At 34.0% G+C, this 14,269-nt stretch overlaps 1 protein-coding gene across 1 annotated transcript in view; it reads left to right on the top strand.

Annotated features, from left to right (window-relative positions):
• The window catches only part of LOC149782512 (E3 ubiquitin-protein ligase MID2-like), a 72,276-nt gene that overhangs the window by 31,040 nt on the left and 26,967 nt on the right, over window positions 1-14,269 (top strand). The window contains exons 3-4 of the mRNA XM_089933939.1: window positions 7,841-8,005; window positions 12,657-13,207. Coding sequence (XP_089790065.1) covers window positions 7,841-8,005; window positions 12,657-13,207 — 716 coding nt within the window. The remainder of the gene's footprint in view (window positions 1-7,840; window positions 8,006-12,656; window positions 13,208-14,269) is intronic.

Raw genomic sequence — 14,269 nt, 5'->3', positions numbered from 1 at the left:
TTTTTCCCGGTAGCGTGGGAACCCTGTATATATTAACAAAATTGGCAAATAGGTTTCTACCATCAAGCTCATGGACAAATTCGATTTTGTGCAACATCTAAAAATAATGTTATGTCTATCTTATAAAATAATTATTATCATACTATAGTAAAATCAATATGCTGTACTGAATGCAGAAAAGTTTCATAGGGTTGTGTTCTTACTATACTATGTTAATTAGTGAGATGGCTGGTTTATATTGCAGGTCAGTAACATTATGCAAACTTGGGTCTCTTGTTTTATTGAAACAATAGTGTAAACAAAAATGTCTTATTTGTAGAAACCATGAGAACTGAGATAGATGAAAATACATAAATTTACAATTTACATTTATCTGGTATCTTACTTACATTGCATGACATATATTCTTCATCTTTATGACTTTTTAAAGTCCATACCAAGGCATCTGAGTAGTCTCATGCCACCTTGATCTCTGTTTATTTATTTTATTTTAAATAAGTCTTTAGATTACATGTACATTTCATGGTAAAACAGTGTATAGTGAAATATGGATAAAGAGTATGGACTGATCAGAGTGAATATTGGCTTTCAGGGTTGTGACCATGAGTAACAATGAATTTGGTACCATTCTAATAATTAATGATGTGGTCATTTTTAATGTTATTTGTTAGAGTACAGCAAGGATATTTCAGTTATCCATATAAACACATTTATGATGTTAGTAAATTTAGCCTTAATTGTTTTCCATAAGGTGAGAGTTTATCAAATTCCAGCTCAGCTAAACTATAAATCATTACAATAAAATTGAGTGTAGAACATACTCTGCTAAATATTTTTTTTATAAGTATAATTTAAACCAGTTTATTAATGTCAATCACTTAACAACAATTTCATGTTCATTGCAGAGGGTTGTCTTACAGTGAAAATGGGATTTGCAAAATGGAGTTACCCATATTACAGTTGTATAAACCACAAGTAGAAGTACCAGACCATGTTCAGTATTACCGAGTTGTTTGATCAGTCTATACCAAAACTGATTTCAGATGCTGATAAATCATAAAAGTTATGCCATAAATTATAACAGTGCATGTCATACTGTGCATTTACTGTGTATACTCGCATGTAAGTCCAGTCCAAATGCACACTGGTCAGGCCCAGATCTGCCTTTACATAATGTGATCTGGGTCTGTGCAGTTTGTTAGGAGTAATCAGTAGAACAAACATCATTGACCCTGATCTGTTTGAGCATTTTGTGATGGCAGATTAGGGTATATTTGTTTGCAGTTTAGCTAATTAATTCATTGAATGGGTATATATGATACCTTCTAATTTTTTCATACACCCATCAGTCTGTAAAGTTGCAGTTAGAACAATAAATTTGTTATTATAGTAGTAGTAAATCTAGGTCAGTGATCATTTCTGAAGTCTGTAAACAGATTATTAGAAACACCAGCAACTTGCTCTGCCATCCACTCTTCCCTCTTGAATTTCTGATCAGAAATGGATTTCAGATACTCAACTTACAGTTTATTAAAGCATAAACTGATTTATTGTTCTTCAATTCTTAATATGTCTGTAGTCCAACAGACTGCTGTAAATTTATTAGTCCATAGTCCATTAAATAATAATAGTAATAATAATAATAATAATAATAATAAAGACTATTTAGAGAAAGTAACCTTATTAGGTAGAACTGATTGCAACCATGAGGTTTTCTAGCTGTTATGTACAATATAAACATCTATACAGTATACAGTGTACAACATATAATCACAAATGCAAAATCTTCAGTTTATCATCAAAGAAAATTCTGTTTAAAATTGAGTAAAATCCCATGGTAGGTAAGCTTCTTTCCATGTACAGTCTTCATTAGACTTGTTCTACAATTTCAGCAGTAGTTACTGTGTTTTATGGTCTGTCAACCAGTGAATCTGTAGCCTCATGACTGGTCTGGAGATAATGGCTATCAGTCCAGCTCAGGAATGATTTTTGTGATAGTTTCCTTTTTTTCAATTCTGTTTTCAGTTTTAAATGTATGAATTCAGGACACATGTAACTGTTTAACATATTGTTATGCCAGTTCCATCACAGCTGTCTTGTAGTGCACATTTCCTGTAAATATACTTTGGTTGGCAAAGTTCAAGATAGGGAATTTTCCTTGTATACATTTAATTCTGATTGAACCTGTTTTGTTCTTTAGGCAGCTTGCTTGAACTTTGGTTGACCCTAGCTGATAAATGAAACAAGGCAACCTCAGAAAAAGCATTCCCTGAAGACCTTTCTAGAATTTATGCTTATAAGTTAAACCCATGGTCAGATTTAGGAAATTGCATATATTTATCTGTAATATACAAACCAAACACAAAGCCCGAATTATGTAACCAAATTATAGCCATATATCCCCCCCCCCCCACTCACATACACCTTGGTAAGATATTTTTTAATGTGAAACAGGATTTCAGAAATGTTTTATTTAGTGTGGAATTAATTGTAGGATATTTTCATATTAGTTTAATTCCAAATTAAACTGTAACTAACTCTATATAATTACTTTCTTCCTACTAAAAGAGCTACAAATTTTACAAGTAATGGTCACAAAATTAAATCTTTGGCTATAATGTTTCAGTGGTCTGACAGCAGCTAATTGTAACATTTCCCACTGTGAGGCTAGAGAGGGCCATTTATACAACAGTATTGTAACATTTCCCACTGTGAGGCTAGAGAGGGCCATTTATACAACAGTATTGTAACAGAAATCACAGTTATTAAAATTGATTAAAAATGAGAAAATTATAAGTAGCATTTTTGTTTACTTTAAGAGAATTATGTAGTTGAAATTAACATTGGTTCTTGAGGATAACTGCTTGTGAAACTTTAAACTGTTTCACTTTTAAAAGACAAAATAGATTTTTTTACATAGCTGAGAGGCAAAGCAATCGAAAATCACTTACAATTTATAAGTTAATGTATATTCTCTTGTACTTTGTGCACCGCTCCAGTGGCCTAGTGGTTAGAGCGTCCGCCTCGGATGAGGGAGGTTGTGGGTTCGATCCCCGGCCGAGTCATACCAAAGACTTACAAAAATGGCACTAACAACTGCCTTGCTTGGCATTCAGCATTAAGAGGTTAATGTTAGGACTGGTCAGCCTGGTGTCGGGATAATGTGACTGGGTGGGACATCATGCTATATGTCTGCTGCACGATGCCCCAGTTAAAGCTACGTTTAAAAACCAAATCACACACACACACACACACACTTGCACTTTGTGGTTGAATATCTACTAGCCCCCATGCTAGGGTCATTATACAAAAATTGTATGGGCAAAAGCACCTTGTTGTAGAATGAGTATTAAAAAATTCATCTAATGGATATTTACAAAATTTAAAAATTTGAAAAAACTTGAAGATTATAGACTCCATATTAAATAAGCAAAGAAACGGTAATGCTGTTGAGTGACTGTTTATATGCCTGCCATATGGTGAAGCATATGTTGTAATATCTGTGCTGGTTTGTCCAACCATGTGTTATCAATATCACTTCTGCACAGTTATTGTGTTGTCCACCATCTAAAGTTAGAATTAGGCTCAAAAGTTCAAAGGTCAAGTTACTGAATGAAAAAGAAAAGAAAGATGTTTCTGCACAATAGCTCCAGTTCTGTGCCATCTACATTTACCAGATGTGTGGATGGATTGTACTTGAGGAAAGGAAGAACCCTGTTAATTTTGGGGTCAAAGTCAGGGTGACTTAAATAAGTGAAATGGTTTTGAACAATAGCATTAGTTCTACATCAACAGACCTGTACCAGACTTTGTTTATGCCTTGAAAGGAAGAGGCCTATTTATTTTGAGGTCAGAAGTCAAAGATTAATTTCACAGCGACCGAAACAAGAAAAATTAGTTTTTGTTCAGATAATGTTACTGCATAGAAGATTTTTAAGCATGGGGCAGGTATATAATATTCCATTTTTGGTACTCTTGTTTTAGTATTACACTGTTACTGAGACAGCTGTTAAAAAATCGAGACAAATACATGCAATTTGGATGTTTTGTTCAAGCTGAGCCTGATTGGATGAGGTTTACCAAGTCTGCACTGCTCTTAAATTCAGAAGATATGTTTAACAAGAACCATGTTGATTGTTCAGAATCCATGTTACAGTGTATTAAAAATGCTCAAAATTTTGTATTTTGGTGTTTATAATGTGCACCACAATATTCAATCCAACTTGAGGTAAAAAATACCATGCTGAGTCAGTGAAGCATTGACTACTGTAAAGTCACAAAGAAGTATCAAATGCTGTGATTTTAGATCAAAAATTAAAAAAAGAACAATGTTTTTTTCCCCCGAATAAAACTAAGATCAATGTTTATTTGCCAAAAGAAAACAATTATTGAATTCCAAAGTCAGAGGCAATGCATTGTATATGTACTTAACACTTAGCGATTTAAAGTTGTGTCTAGCGCTTATTACAGTGTACCTTGAAAACACCACAAATTTAAAGCTATATCTAGCGCTTATTAGTGTACCCTGAAACACCACACTGATTTAAAGCTGTGTTTAGCGCTTATTACAGTGTACCTTGAAAACACCACAGATTTAAAGCTATATCTAGCGCTTATTAGTGTACCTTGAAACACCACACTGATTTAAAGCTGTGTCTAGCACTTATTAGTGTACCTTGAAAACACCACTGATTTAAAGCTGTATCTAGCGCTTATTAGTGTACCTTGAAACACCACACTGATTTAAAGCTGTGTCTAGCACTTATTAGTGTACCTTGAAAACACCACTGATTTAAAGCTGTATCTAGCACTTATTAGTGGACCTTGAAACACCACACTGATTTAAAGCTGTGTCTAGCACTTATTAGTGTACCTTGAAAACACCACTGATTTAAAGCTGTATCTAGCACTTATTAGTGGACCTTGAAACACCACACTGATTTAAAGCTGTATCTAGTGCTTGTTAGTGTACCTTGAAAACACCACGCTGATTTAAAGCTGTATCTAGTGCTTATTAGTGTATCTTGAAAACACCACACTGATTTAAAGCTGTATCTAGCGCTTATTACAGTGTACATTGAAACACCACACTGATTTAAAACAGTATCTAGCGCTTATTACAGTGTACCTTGGAAATACCACACTGAGTCAGTAAAGCATTAATCATTGATAAGTCACAAACAAACATCAGATTCTGTGATTGAGCAAAGAACCAAGTTTATTTTTCAAAGAATTGTACAGAATTTTGACATCTCTATGATATTTTGTCTTTTATGTTATATTTGCGGCAGGGGTTTAACTTGACAAATTTTAGTTGTTTGCTTTTGTACTTTTTGAGCTAGACCTTTTATTGGTACAGCATAACCACTTCTGTGCTGAGGACCATAAAACACTACATACATACCATATATACTTGCTTATAAGATGAGTCCTACTGTAAATTGCACAGACTCAGATGTTCCACCACATAATATGCTGGCAGATCTCGGTCTGTGCAATTTAATAGGAGTAATCAGTAAAACAAACAACATATACCTTAGCCTGCAGGTGCTTTATGATATGGCAGATCAGGATCTTTGATGTTTGCAGTTTGGCTGGAATTATAAGCGAATATATATAGTACATACTTAACTACATACATACATACATTAGGCCTGTACTGAATATCTTTTCACTTCATATTTTCTTTGGCCCTGAATAGTTTATTAGATGAGGTATTCCTATTTGGCCGAGTAGTATGATGTAGCTGAATACGAATAGTCCAATTAAGTCAACCTTCATGAATAGCAGAACCATTGTAATTAGAAAAAGAATACCTCAAATTGTACTGACAACCAATTGAACAAATCTCTGATTGAGCCTTGTATCCCAAGACATATCAATTCAGTTTCATGGTGGCAGACCAATGCTGACAGGTTTCCTTTGCACCCAGCATTTTCTAGTAGTGCATCAAACAAGCGTCGCAAGTGTAATTTATTCAGTGCTGCTGGCAACACCTTGTCAGACAAAAGATGCTGTCTACTGACAGACATTGTTGTGAGACTCATTTTTCTTTTTAAAAAGCGAATGTGTTCTTTATGCAGCAGTAACTATTGGACTGCTATTCATTAGTTAATGTATAAAGCATTATCAAGACGTTTAACTGTAGCACTTTAATATTTTGGTAATGCCTTAGTTACTTTGAACCTTCTTGTCTTTGTTAGTTACTGGAAATAAAGACTTGAATAAAAAAAACCCATTGAAATGGATTACAGCAACATGTACTTTGTAACCAGGAAAAAAACCCCAGAGTATTACCTCATTGGCAACAGCATTTCATTTTCAGTTCAGCATTCCAAAATCACTTATCAAGTCCAAAATATACCAGTAAGTGTTATTCAAGATCATCCTTTAATGAGCTAAATTTTAGTTTTACCATCCATTTTGAAAGGGCTTTGACACATGTCAAACGAATGGCACTTCAGAGCTTGATACAAAAAGACATTTTGATATAAAATAACTGCCATCTTCTTTGAGAATGAAAAGAATTAAATGTAAAACCCACTGGACAATTGTTGAATTTGATATGCGAGAGGAAAAGAGACCCTATGAATAACGGAAATGAGATTCACAAGCGTGCGTTTAATTTTATAATATTGTAACCCTAATGTCGACAACTGACAGCACTGTATTGATTACTGCAGTTTGGCAAGCGCAGCAATAAATAAAAATGAGCTTCAGAGTTGTCATCTCAATCATTTGGAGAAGCAACATTACAAAGTCATTTTATTTTTTGATGTATTTAAATTGTAAAAGTGAAACAACGCTACTGAACCGCTAATCACAGGTGCTTGATGCGAGCTTGATGTTGAGAAAGAAAAAAAAATAATCTGAAGGAAAAAAAGTCATACAGAGTGGCAAAACTACCGTAGATTACACCAGAGCTGTCTCAAAGTTGATTAATCTCAAGGTGCATAAAAAATGGACATATTTGTAGTGATGATTCAAATACCAATTTCTGATTAAAATATTTGCCAAAAAGTATTCTTATTCTTATATTCTTATTCAGTTACTTATTTCAACACTAGTGACTATGCAGTGACTGTGCATTAACTCCTTACTGTTATATTGTTCATGAACCATTTTTTGGGGTAGTAATTTTTGCCTTGAATATTAAATTTTTAAATAAATAGTAACCATTGTATAGTTTGTGTCTTGTTTTTACACATTTTTGTATAAGAAATGTGTCTTTTTAAAAAATATTTTGTATAAAAATGTGTCCAGAAATGTATACAAATGAATTATTTTGGCAAACATCCACATTTAATGAATACATACTAATTTATGATAAATTGTTTTTGTTTATAACTTTTACTGTGATACAGTTTAATATTCTGTCATGCGAAAACTAAAGTTAGCTCTTTTAAGTCTTTCACATCATTGTATTTGTTGTTCATATTCAGCTTGTCATTTTCAGTAATTAAACTTGATGTGGCTAATACTAATTAGGCTGATTAGGGCTAATACTCCATATTCATACCCATAAACAGTATTTGATAATGACCTATTTTTTTTAATGTTTCAGTAAGATTTTGAGGTCATTCTTTTTCTTTGAAGATAAAAACTTAAATGAACATTAGAATTTTGAACAAAGTCACAAAAATTGTATAAAGATTATGTAGAGAATTTTGTTTACAGTAATTAAAATAACATGAATAACAGTATCTCTGGAGCTGTGTTCTTCTCTCAGAACATGTGTACATTAATATCCCTTGAACACTCCAAGTTACCTGTATTCTCAGTACTTTGATAGATTTTTGCAACAGCTGTTATAATTGCTTTATATGCTTATGACTTGCAGACATGATGAGTCTTGGGGACAATGCCAGTAGTATGGAGGAGGAGTTGACTTGCCCGGTTTGTCTTGAGCTCTATGCCGACCCCCTTCTTCTGCCCTGTTCACACAGTATTTGTAAGAAATGCATACAGGACATAGTTGACAATAGCACTAAAATGGGGAAGGAAGGTATGGATAGCATTTGTTTTGCTCTTTTATTTTTTTTAATACAATTTGCCCATTTCAGAAATCATGTGGATGTTATTTAGACAGGCAATTGTGCTAACAACTGCAGTCAACCTTCAATAATTTGAACTTGAATTAGTCACAAGAGAGACATCTGTCAGCAGACTTTACAAAATAATTAGGGGCTTCAGGTGACCAAGTGGTTTACAGCACTCATCATTCCAGATCACTACCATCTCACCTCTGTCTGCATGTTTTTTAGCCTTGCGCTCGGCTAACCTGTGTATGTGAGAAAGCTTGCCAGAAACGTCTTGTTGGTTGGTGGCTCATCCCAGTGTTTTCCTGGAATCTTCTTCCACCAGTTATCCTGGCCACCATGTATGGCTTATCCTGTACTGAAAAATGATGTTAAACCCCATAACAACAGCAACAGCAATAACAACAAAATAATTATCGTAAACAGTTTCATACCTTGAAATCATGGTACCTTTTGAATTGAAACTATTTGCTACATTAGTACATTTAGCACCTTGCATCTTGGATTGAGAGGTTTATGCAAGTTTTTGTCTTGCATTCCCAAAATCTTGACTCCTGTTTTGCCCACTCCCCCATGTAAATTATTTTGTCAGGGACAACAACAAAAAACAGACTACAGTTTTTCTTTAGCACATATGTGTCCATGTTTATGTTGGTGATAGAAATGGGCAGAGTCACCAGAGGCTAAAAAAGTTTCAAATAGTGGTTTATTTCCATTTTAAAATGATACACTCAGTAATCAAAACATCCAAGGTTTATAGTTAAGTCCGTTGAGTTTCAATGCAGAGTCAGTGATGACCGCTAATGTAACATATTACTGAGATTGAATAACTGTCAAAATGGACAGAATTTATTAGGTGAAAAACTTTAAGAAACTTACAGTTTAGTATTTGGTAATTAAATTAAAAGTTTGGAAAGAAAATAATTCAGAAAAAAATTATTATTATAATAAATACTGGTAGCTAACAAGTGCACACTAAAGGTAACTGAGCAATATCCAGAATGGAACATTTCATTGTATAGCATATTTTAGATGAACATTGTATTGAATCTGTACTGGGTTGATGGATTACATGAACACATGATAAAACATAACAATGATGTACATGTCTTAAGGAATAGATGATAAACTGTTAAAAAAAGATTATCTCATTTGTTTCTTTTTGTTTTTCCACTCGAATCCATTAGGTATATTGAATTTAAAATATTTCTTTGTCCTAATGAAATTTTGTGTGGCCCCCAAATGTTGAAGACATGGAGACACATTGTTCTGCCATTCGGTTCTTTGATGTAGTGCTGTTTGTGGAATGATATTTAGAATGCCTTGAAGTTCCATCAACACTAGGATAGCATTCTGCCAGTTTGAACTATAACCAAGACCAAGCTATGACAAGTATTTCAGGGAATGACCAGAAGAGTGCAGTGTTCATTCCATAAATGGAAAAAGTAGAGCCTATTGGCCTCCAACAGGTCTAACGGTGGGGTGGGGGGTAATTTAGATTAAAAAAATGGAGCTCATAAATATCTTTACCAAAAGACATATTATCACAGGTACTTGTGTCGTGAATTTATTCATTTCTGCAGTAACTAATCAATTTTCCAGCATTATAAGCCTTAAACCAGTTTATTTAGAGTCACACTACAGCATGGTGTAACACAATATTTTCTTCTGTTTAGGACATAGTTATTTTAGTGGACAAGGAAATCATAGCAAACCTTGCTCTTATCTGACTCAAGAAAGACTGATTATATAATGATTAGTGCCTAATCATTAAGTTATGTTAATCAGCCAGTGAAATAGATCATCTTATGTTTCTTTGGCAATGAGTACACACATTTCAGTAAACTTTGGATGAGTTTGATACAGTTTTAAATGTACAGTAACAATCTTCTGTCTTTATTTTCTGGAGTCTATTTTATGTGCCCTCAGAACACGATAGAGGAAATTTCCTTGTGCCTGAGATGACAGATGAGGGTCATTGGCACAAGGGCACAACCTAAAATTAACCCTGAGGAGGGTGAAAGGGGATCATTACTGTTTTTAGCTCTACTGGTCATCGACCAGAAGAGTTTATGGGATGGTTTGTTGTCTGTGTCATTAATTCAAATTTGTTATCACTACTCCTCCTAAACTACTTAGAGGATTGCCTTGAAACTTTGCACATACAGTCACCCTATGGTCTAGTTGGTACTCAATGAAAATGGTGCTGCTCAGACATCCAACATGTTTACCATAGCAGCCATTTTGAACATCTTTTTATTGCTACTCTTCCTGTATTGATGGTCATATCAACATTGGGTTTTAACTTAAAGACTTTTTGTGATGTCTATGGTCATGAATGAATGTGGTGACAGTCTGATTCCAATATGGCCACCACAGTTTGCCATATTGAAAATTTTGTTATCGCTGCTCCTCAGAAACAGAAAGTCATATTGATGCGAGGTTTTCACTAGAAGACTTTGTGATATTTATGTTATGTATATCTATATTGTGTGCTTAACTTTTATCCAGGGTTGTAGCTGTATTTTAAGCTGATGGCCATATGTAGACAGATATTTAGATAGATGTAGCTATCTTTTGCCCATGGTTGTGGGTTGTACTTTAAGATAATATAAATATTTGTAAACATGTTGATATGGCCTTTTGACTGTAGAAAATTTTGGAAGCTAACTTATGACCACATCCTGGTCATATTATTGTGAATATGGTTTTTATGTAAGGTTCTGATAGACAAATTTTAATTGGGATTATTGTGGACTTGTTCTGAAACATTCTGGACTATATGATTATGATACATGAAGACTGTTGGTACATCAGCATATTCAGGATTCTTGGAATTCATTTGGATCACTATACTTTTGGGCTTGTGATATAATATTTTGCATTTTTTGTGGATTTATTCACGATACAATAAGTTCCTTTTAAATTTTGACTTTGTATTTTAAGGAAATAAATTGTTTGGTAAATTTTATAAAGTTGCTTGGTTTTGCACACTAAACAACTTCTTGTGATGTATAGTTGGTCCTAATGGTGCCATTCACACATTCAGTATACCTGCTAGAGTGGCCATCTTTAAAATCTTGTTACATGTAAAACTATTTCTCCTGGATGAATGGTCATATCAGTATCGGGTGTTCACTGAAAGGCTTCTTATGATGTAGAGTTGTTGTAAATGATAATGGTGCCGATCCTGCTTCTAATATGACTCCAAAAATGACCATTTTGAAAACATTTTATCACTACTTCTCCAAGATGGCTGGTGGAATTGACATTGTGCTTTCACCAAAAGCCTTATGATATCTATCTAGTTAGTACTAAATAGAAATGGTACCAATCTGATATCAAATATGTCCACAATGGCATTAATTTTGAAAACCTTGTTATCATTGTTTCTCTTAATAGAGAGTCATATCAACATGGGTTTCCTCTGGAAGACTTCTTATGATGCCTTGATGATTCTAAATGAAAATGGTGCCAAGTTGACATCCAGTGTGTCCACCACAGCAGCTAATTTGAAAATCTCATTGCTGAAGAATATTAAAGATGGTTTCCAGTTAGAAAGGAGTAAATGGTCTTGTCTAGAATTTTTTAAACATTTTTTTAGCCAACACATCATCAGTCCCTATGAGAATAATTTTGTTAGAGCTTTTTCAAAGCTCTAATTTTTTTCCAAAATGTTAAAGCTCCCCTTCCTCTGAAATTAACTGGCCACTTCCTAACATTTTGTAATATTATTGTGTGAGTTCATGTAGACTTGATCAATGAATGTCTGTGAAACAAATATTACTCTAGTTGGAATATTAACATGGTGTGAAAGCCAGTTTGTTTCCATTAAATTAATCCACTGGTTTCCGATTTGTGTTTCGAGTAAATCTTTTTTTTAAAGTCACCTAAAATATAAAGTTCAACCCTTTGTCGGGTTTAACTATTTGATCGATATGTTTATGTAGAATAAAATATATATTTAGGGGACACACCATTGGTTTGATGGATCATGAAGTTCAGAGAAGTGATATCTATATAACAGATATTTACTGTATTAGTTTCCAGTTATTTACTTGCAGTTTAACTGTATTGGTTGCCAGTTGTTATTTACCATTTACTTACTGTATTGGTTCGCAGTTGTTTTCTACTAGTTTTTCTGTTCTGATTCCCAGCTGTTTTCTACCAGTTTTACTGTTATGGTTCCCAGTTTTTTTCTACTAGTTTTACTGTTATGGTTCCCAGTTGTTTTCTACCAGTTTTACTGTTATGGTTCCCAGTTGTTTTCTACCAGTTTTACTTTTATGGTTCCCAGTTGTTTTCTACCAGTTTTACTGTTATGGTTCCTTGTTGTTTTCTACCAATTTTACTGTTATGGTTCCCAGTTGTTTTCTACCCATTTAAAAATGTATCTGCTTATTTGCAACATTGCAGGGTACATGCATTTTAAAAAATCTGGAAACTTATCATTCATTTGGTCTTTTTGGATCAACAAAGTTACAGTGTATATGTAGATACATAATTTAAATAGAACTGCATATTGATTTAGCATATTTGTTTAAAACTATAAAGGGAATATATTTTCAAACATAGGTTTCTAAACTAAAAAATTATTGACAACACATTCTTTTACAGGGCTAGACTGTCCATCATGTAGAAAAACTTGTGCCTTGGATCAAGAAATGGTGTCCAAACTTCCAAGAAATCTTGCCTTGGAAAATGTTGTGTTTCGCTTCCAAGAAATGCAGAGCCAAAATCTGACTTTGAGAAGAAGTCTAGACTTGTCAGTGGACACACCACTTCTAAATAGCCCTTCAGGTGCTGATGTGTTTGAGATACCAGAATTTTGTGATATGGATTTGACAGAAATATGTGGACTTTGTGAAGGGAATTCTCAGAACTTAGCAGAAAATTTCTGTGAACAGTGTTGTGTGGCATATTGCAGACAGTGCTTACAAAACTTTCACCCCAAGCGGGGCCCCTTAGTTCACCATCGAATAAGGAGGCCTGCTAAGGGGGAGACCATTGATAAACCAGCATTCTGTGTGGATCATGAAACGGAAGTAGCTGCTATTTTCTGTGATCAGTGCAAATCTCTTGTTTGCCATTTATGTGTTTGTGATGGACTTGGGAAACATTCTCATCATAAAATTCTCTCTTTGGATACAGCCTGGAGACAAGCCAAGGTAAGTGTTTTACTCAGTTGGGAATTTAATCTCTTTCATTGGGAACTTTGGCTGGTCAGAGTTTTGACCCCTTTTTTGACATGCATTTCATATACATGTGAGATGTACATATCAGTATATCACTGCTAGAAAAGTATGTCACAATGACCAACTTTCTTTGATCCAGTGTTTACACATATGCTTTTCATTTAGCTCCATATAACTGACTTTGTTGCTTGTATGATGATGCAAGTTTATAACTACATTAATTTTTAGGTATAATATTCATGCCTATGAACATGAAAAAAACCCACTAACCTACTTTCCTTGTTCTATTGACTAGATTTGGTTTTTGGAACATGTGACTGAAGATAATGTAAAAGATTGTAGAATTGGGTGTAATACAGGTGTATGTAGTTCTGTTTCTTTTGTTTGCAGACACAAACTATACATTGAGCTACAAATGTATACATTTCACCTTAGGTATTAGACAAAATGATTCACAAAATAGCAGTTGACCGTTTACTCTTCACTGGTTGCATTTAATGGGCAAAATAATCATTTATGACATTTGGTAACTGAAGTACATGTATGCTGACAGCTTTAGTTTGGTGTAAATGAAATGGTATCAATTTGACAACATATATGGCTGCCATATAAGCCATCTTAATAATCTTTTTTTTAGCTACTCCTTCTGAATGGATGGCCATATTGACATTTTGTTTTCACCAAAAGACTTCATAAAATATTTTATGAAAATGGCGCCAATCTTATTTTGAATATGGCTGTCACAGTGTCCTTTTTGAAAATCTTGTAATCACTAATACTCTTTAATGAATGATCATACTGACATTGAGTTTTCACCAGAAGGTTATGATGATCGCTGGTTGGTCCCAAATGAAAAGCGTATTGATTACATCCAATATGCAGGGTTAATTTAGCCACTGGCTAGTGGCTTGTGCGTTTTGAGAAGGATGACTTAATACTGACAACACATAACCATGATGCCAATTCAATTTTCTTAAGTCGTTATTAAATGCTATTGAATCATGAAGTTTCATCTGACATTATTTTCAGATGCCA

The sequence above is a fragment of the Sinohyriopsis cumingii genome, chromosome 15 (genome assembly GCF_028554795.1).
Source record: "Sinohyriopsis cumingii isolate HCF-2022 chromosome 15, ASM2855479v2, whole genome shotgun sequence".
Classification (NCBI taxonomy): domain Eukaryota; kingdom Metazoa; phylum Mollusca; class Bivalvia; order Unionida; family Unionidae; genus Sinohyriopsis; species Sinohyriopsis cumingii.
Note: the sequence above shows the minus strand (reverse complement) of the source record. Positions and strands in the feature narration are given on the sequence as shown.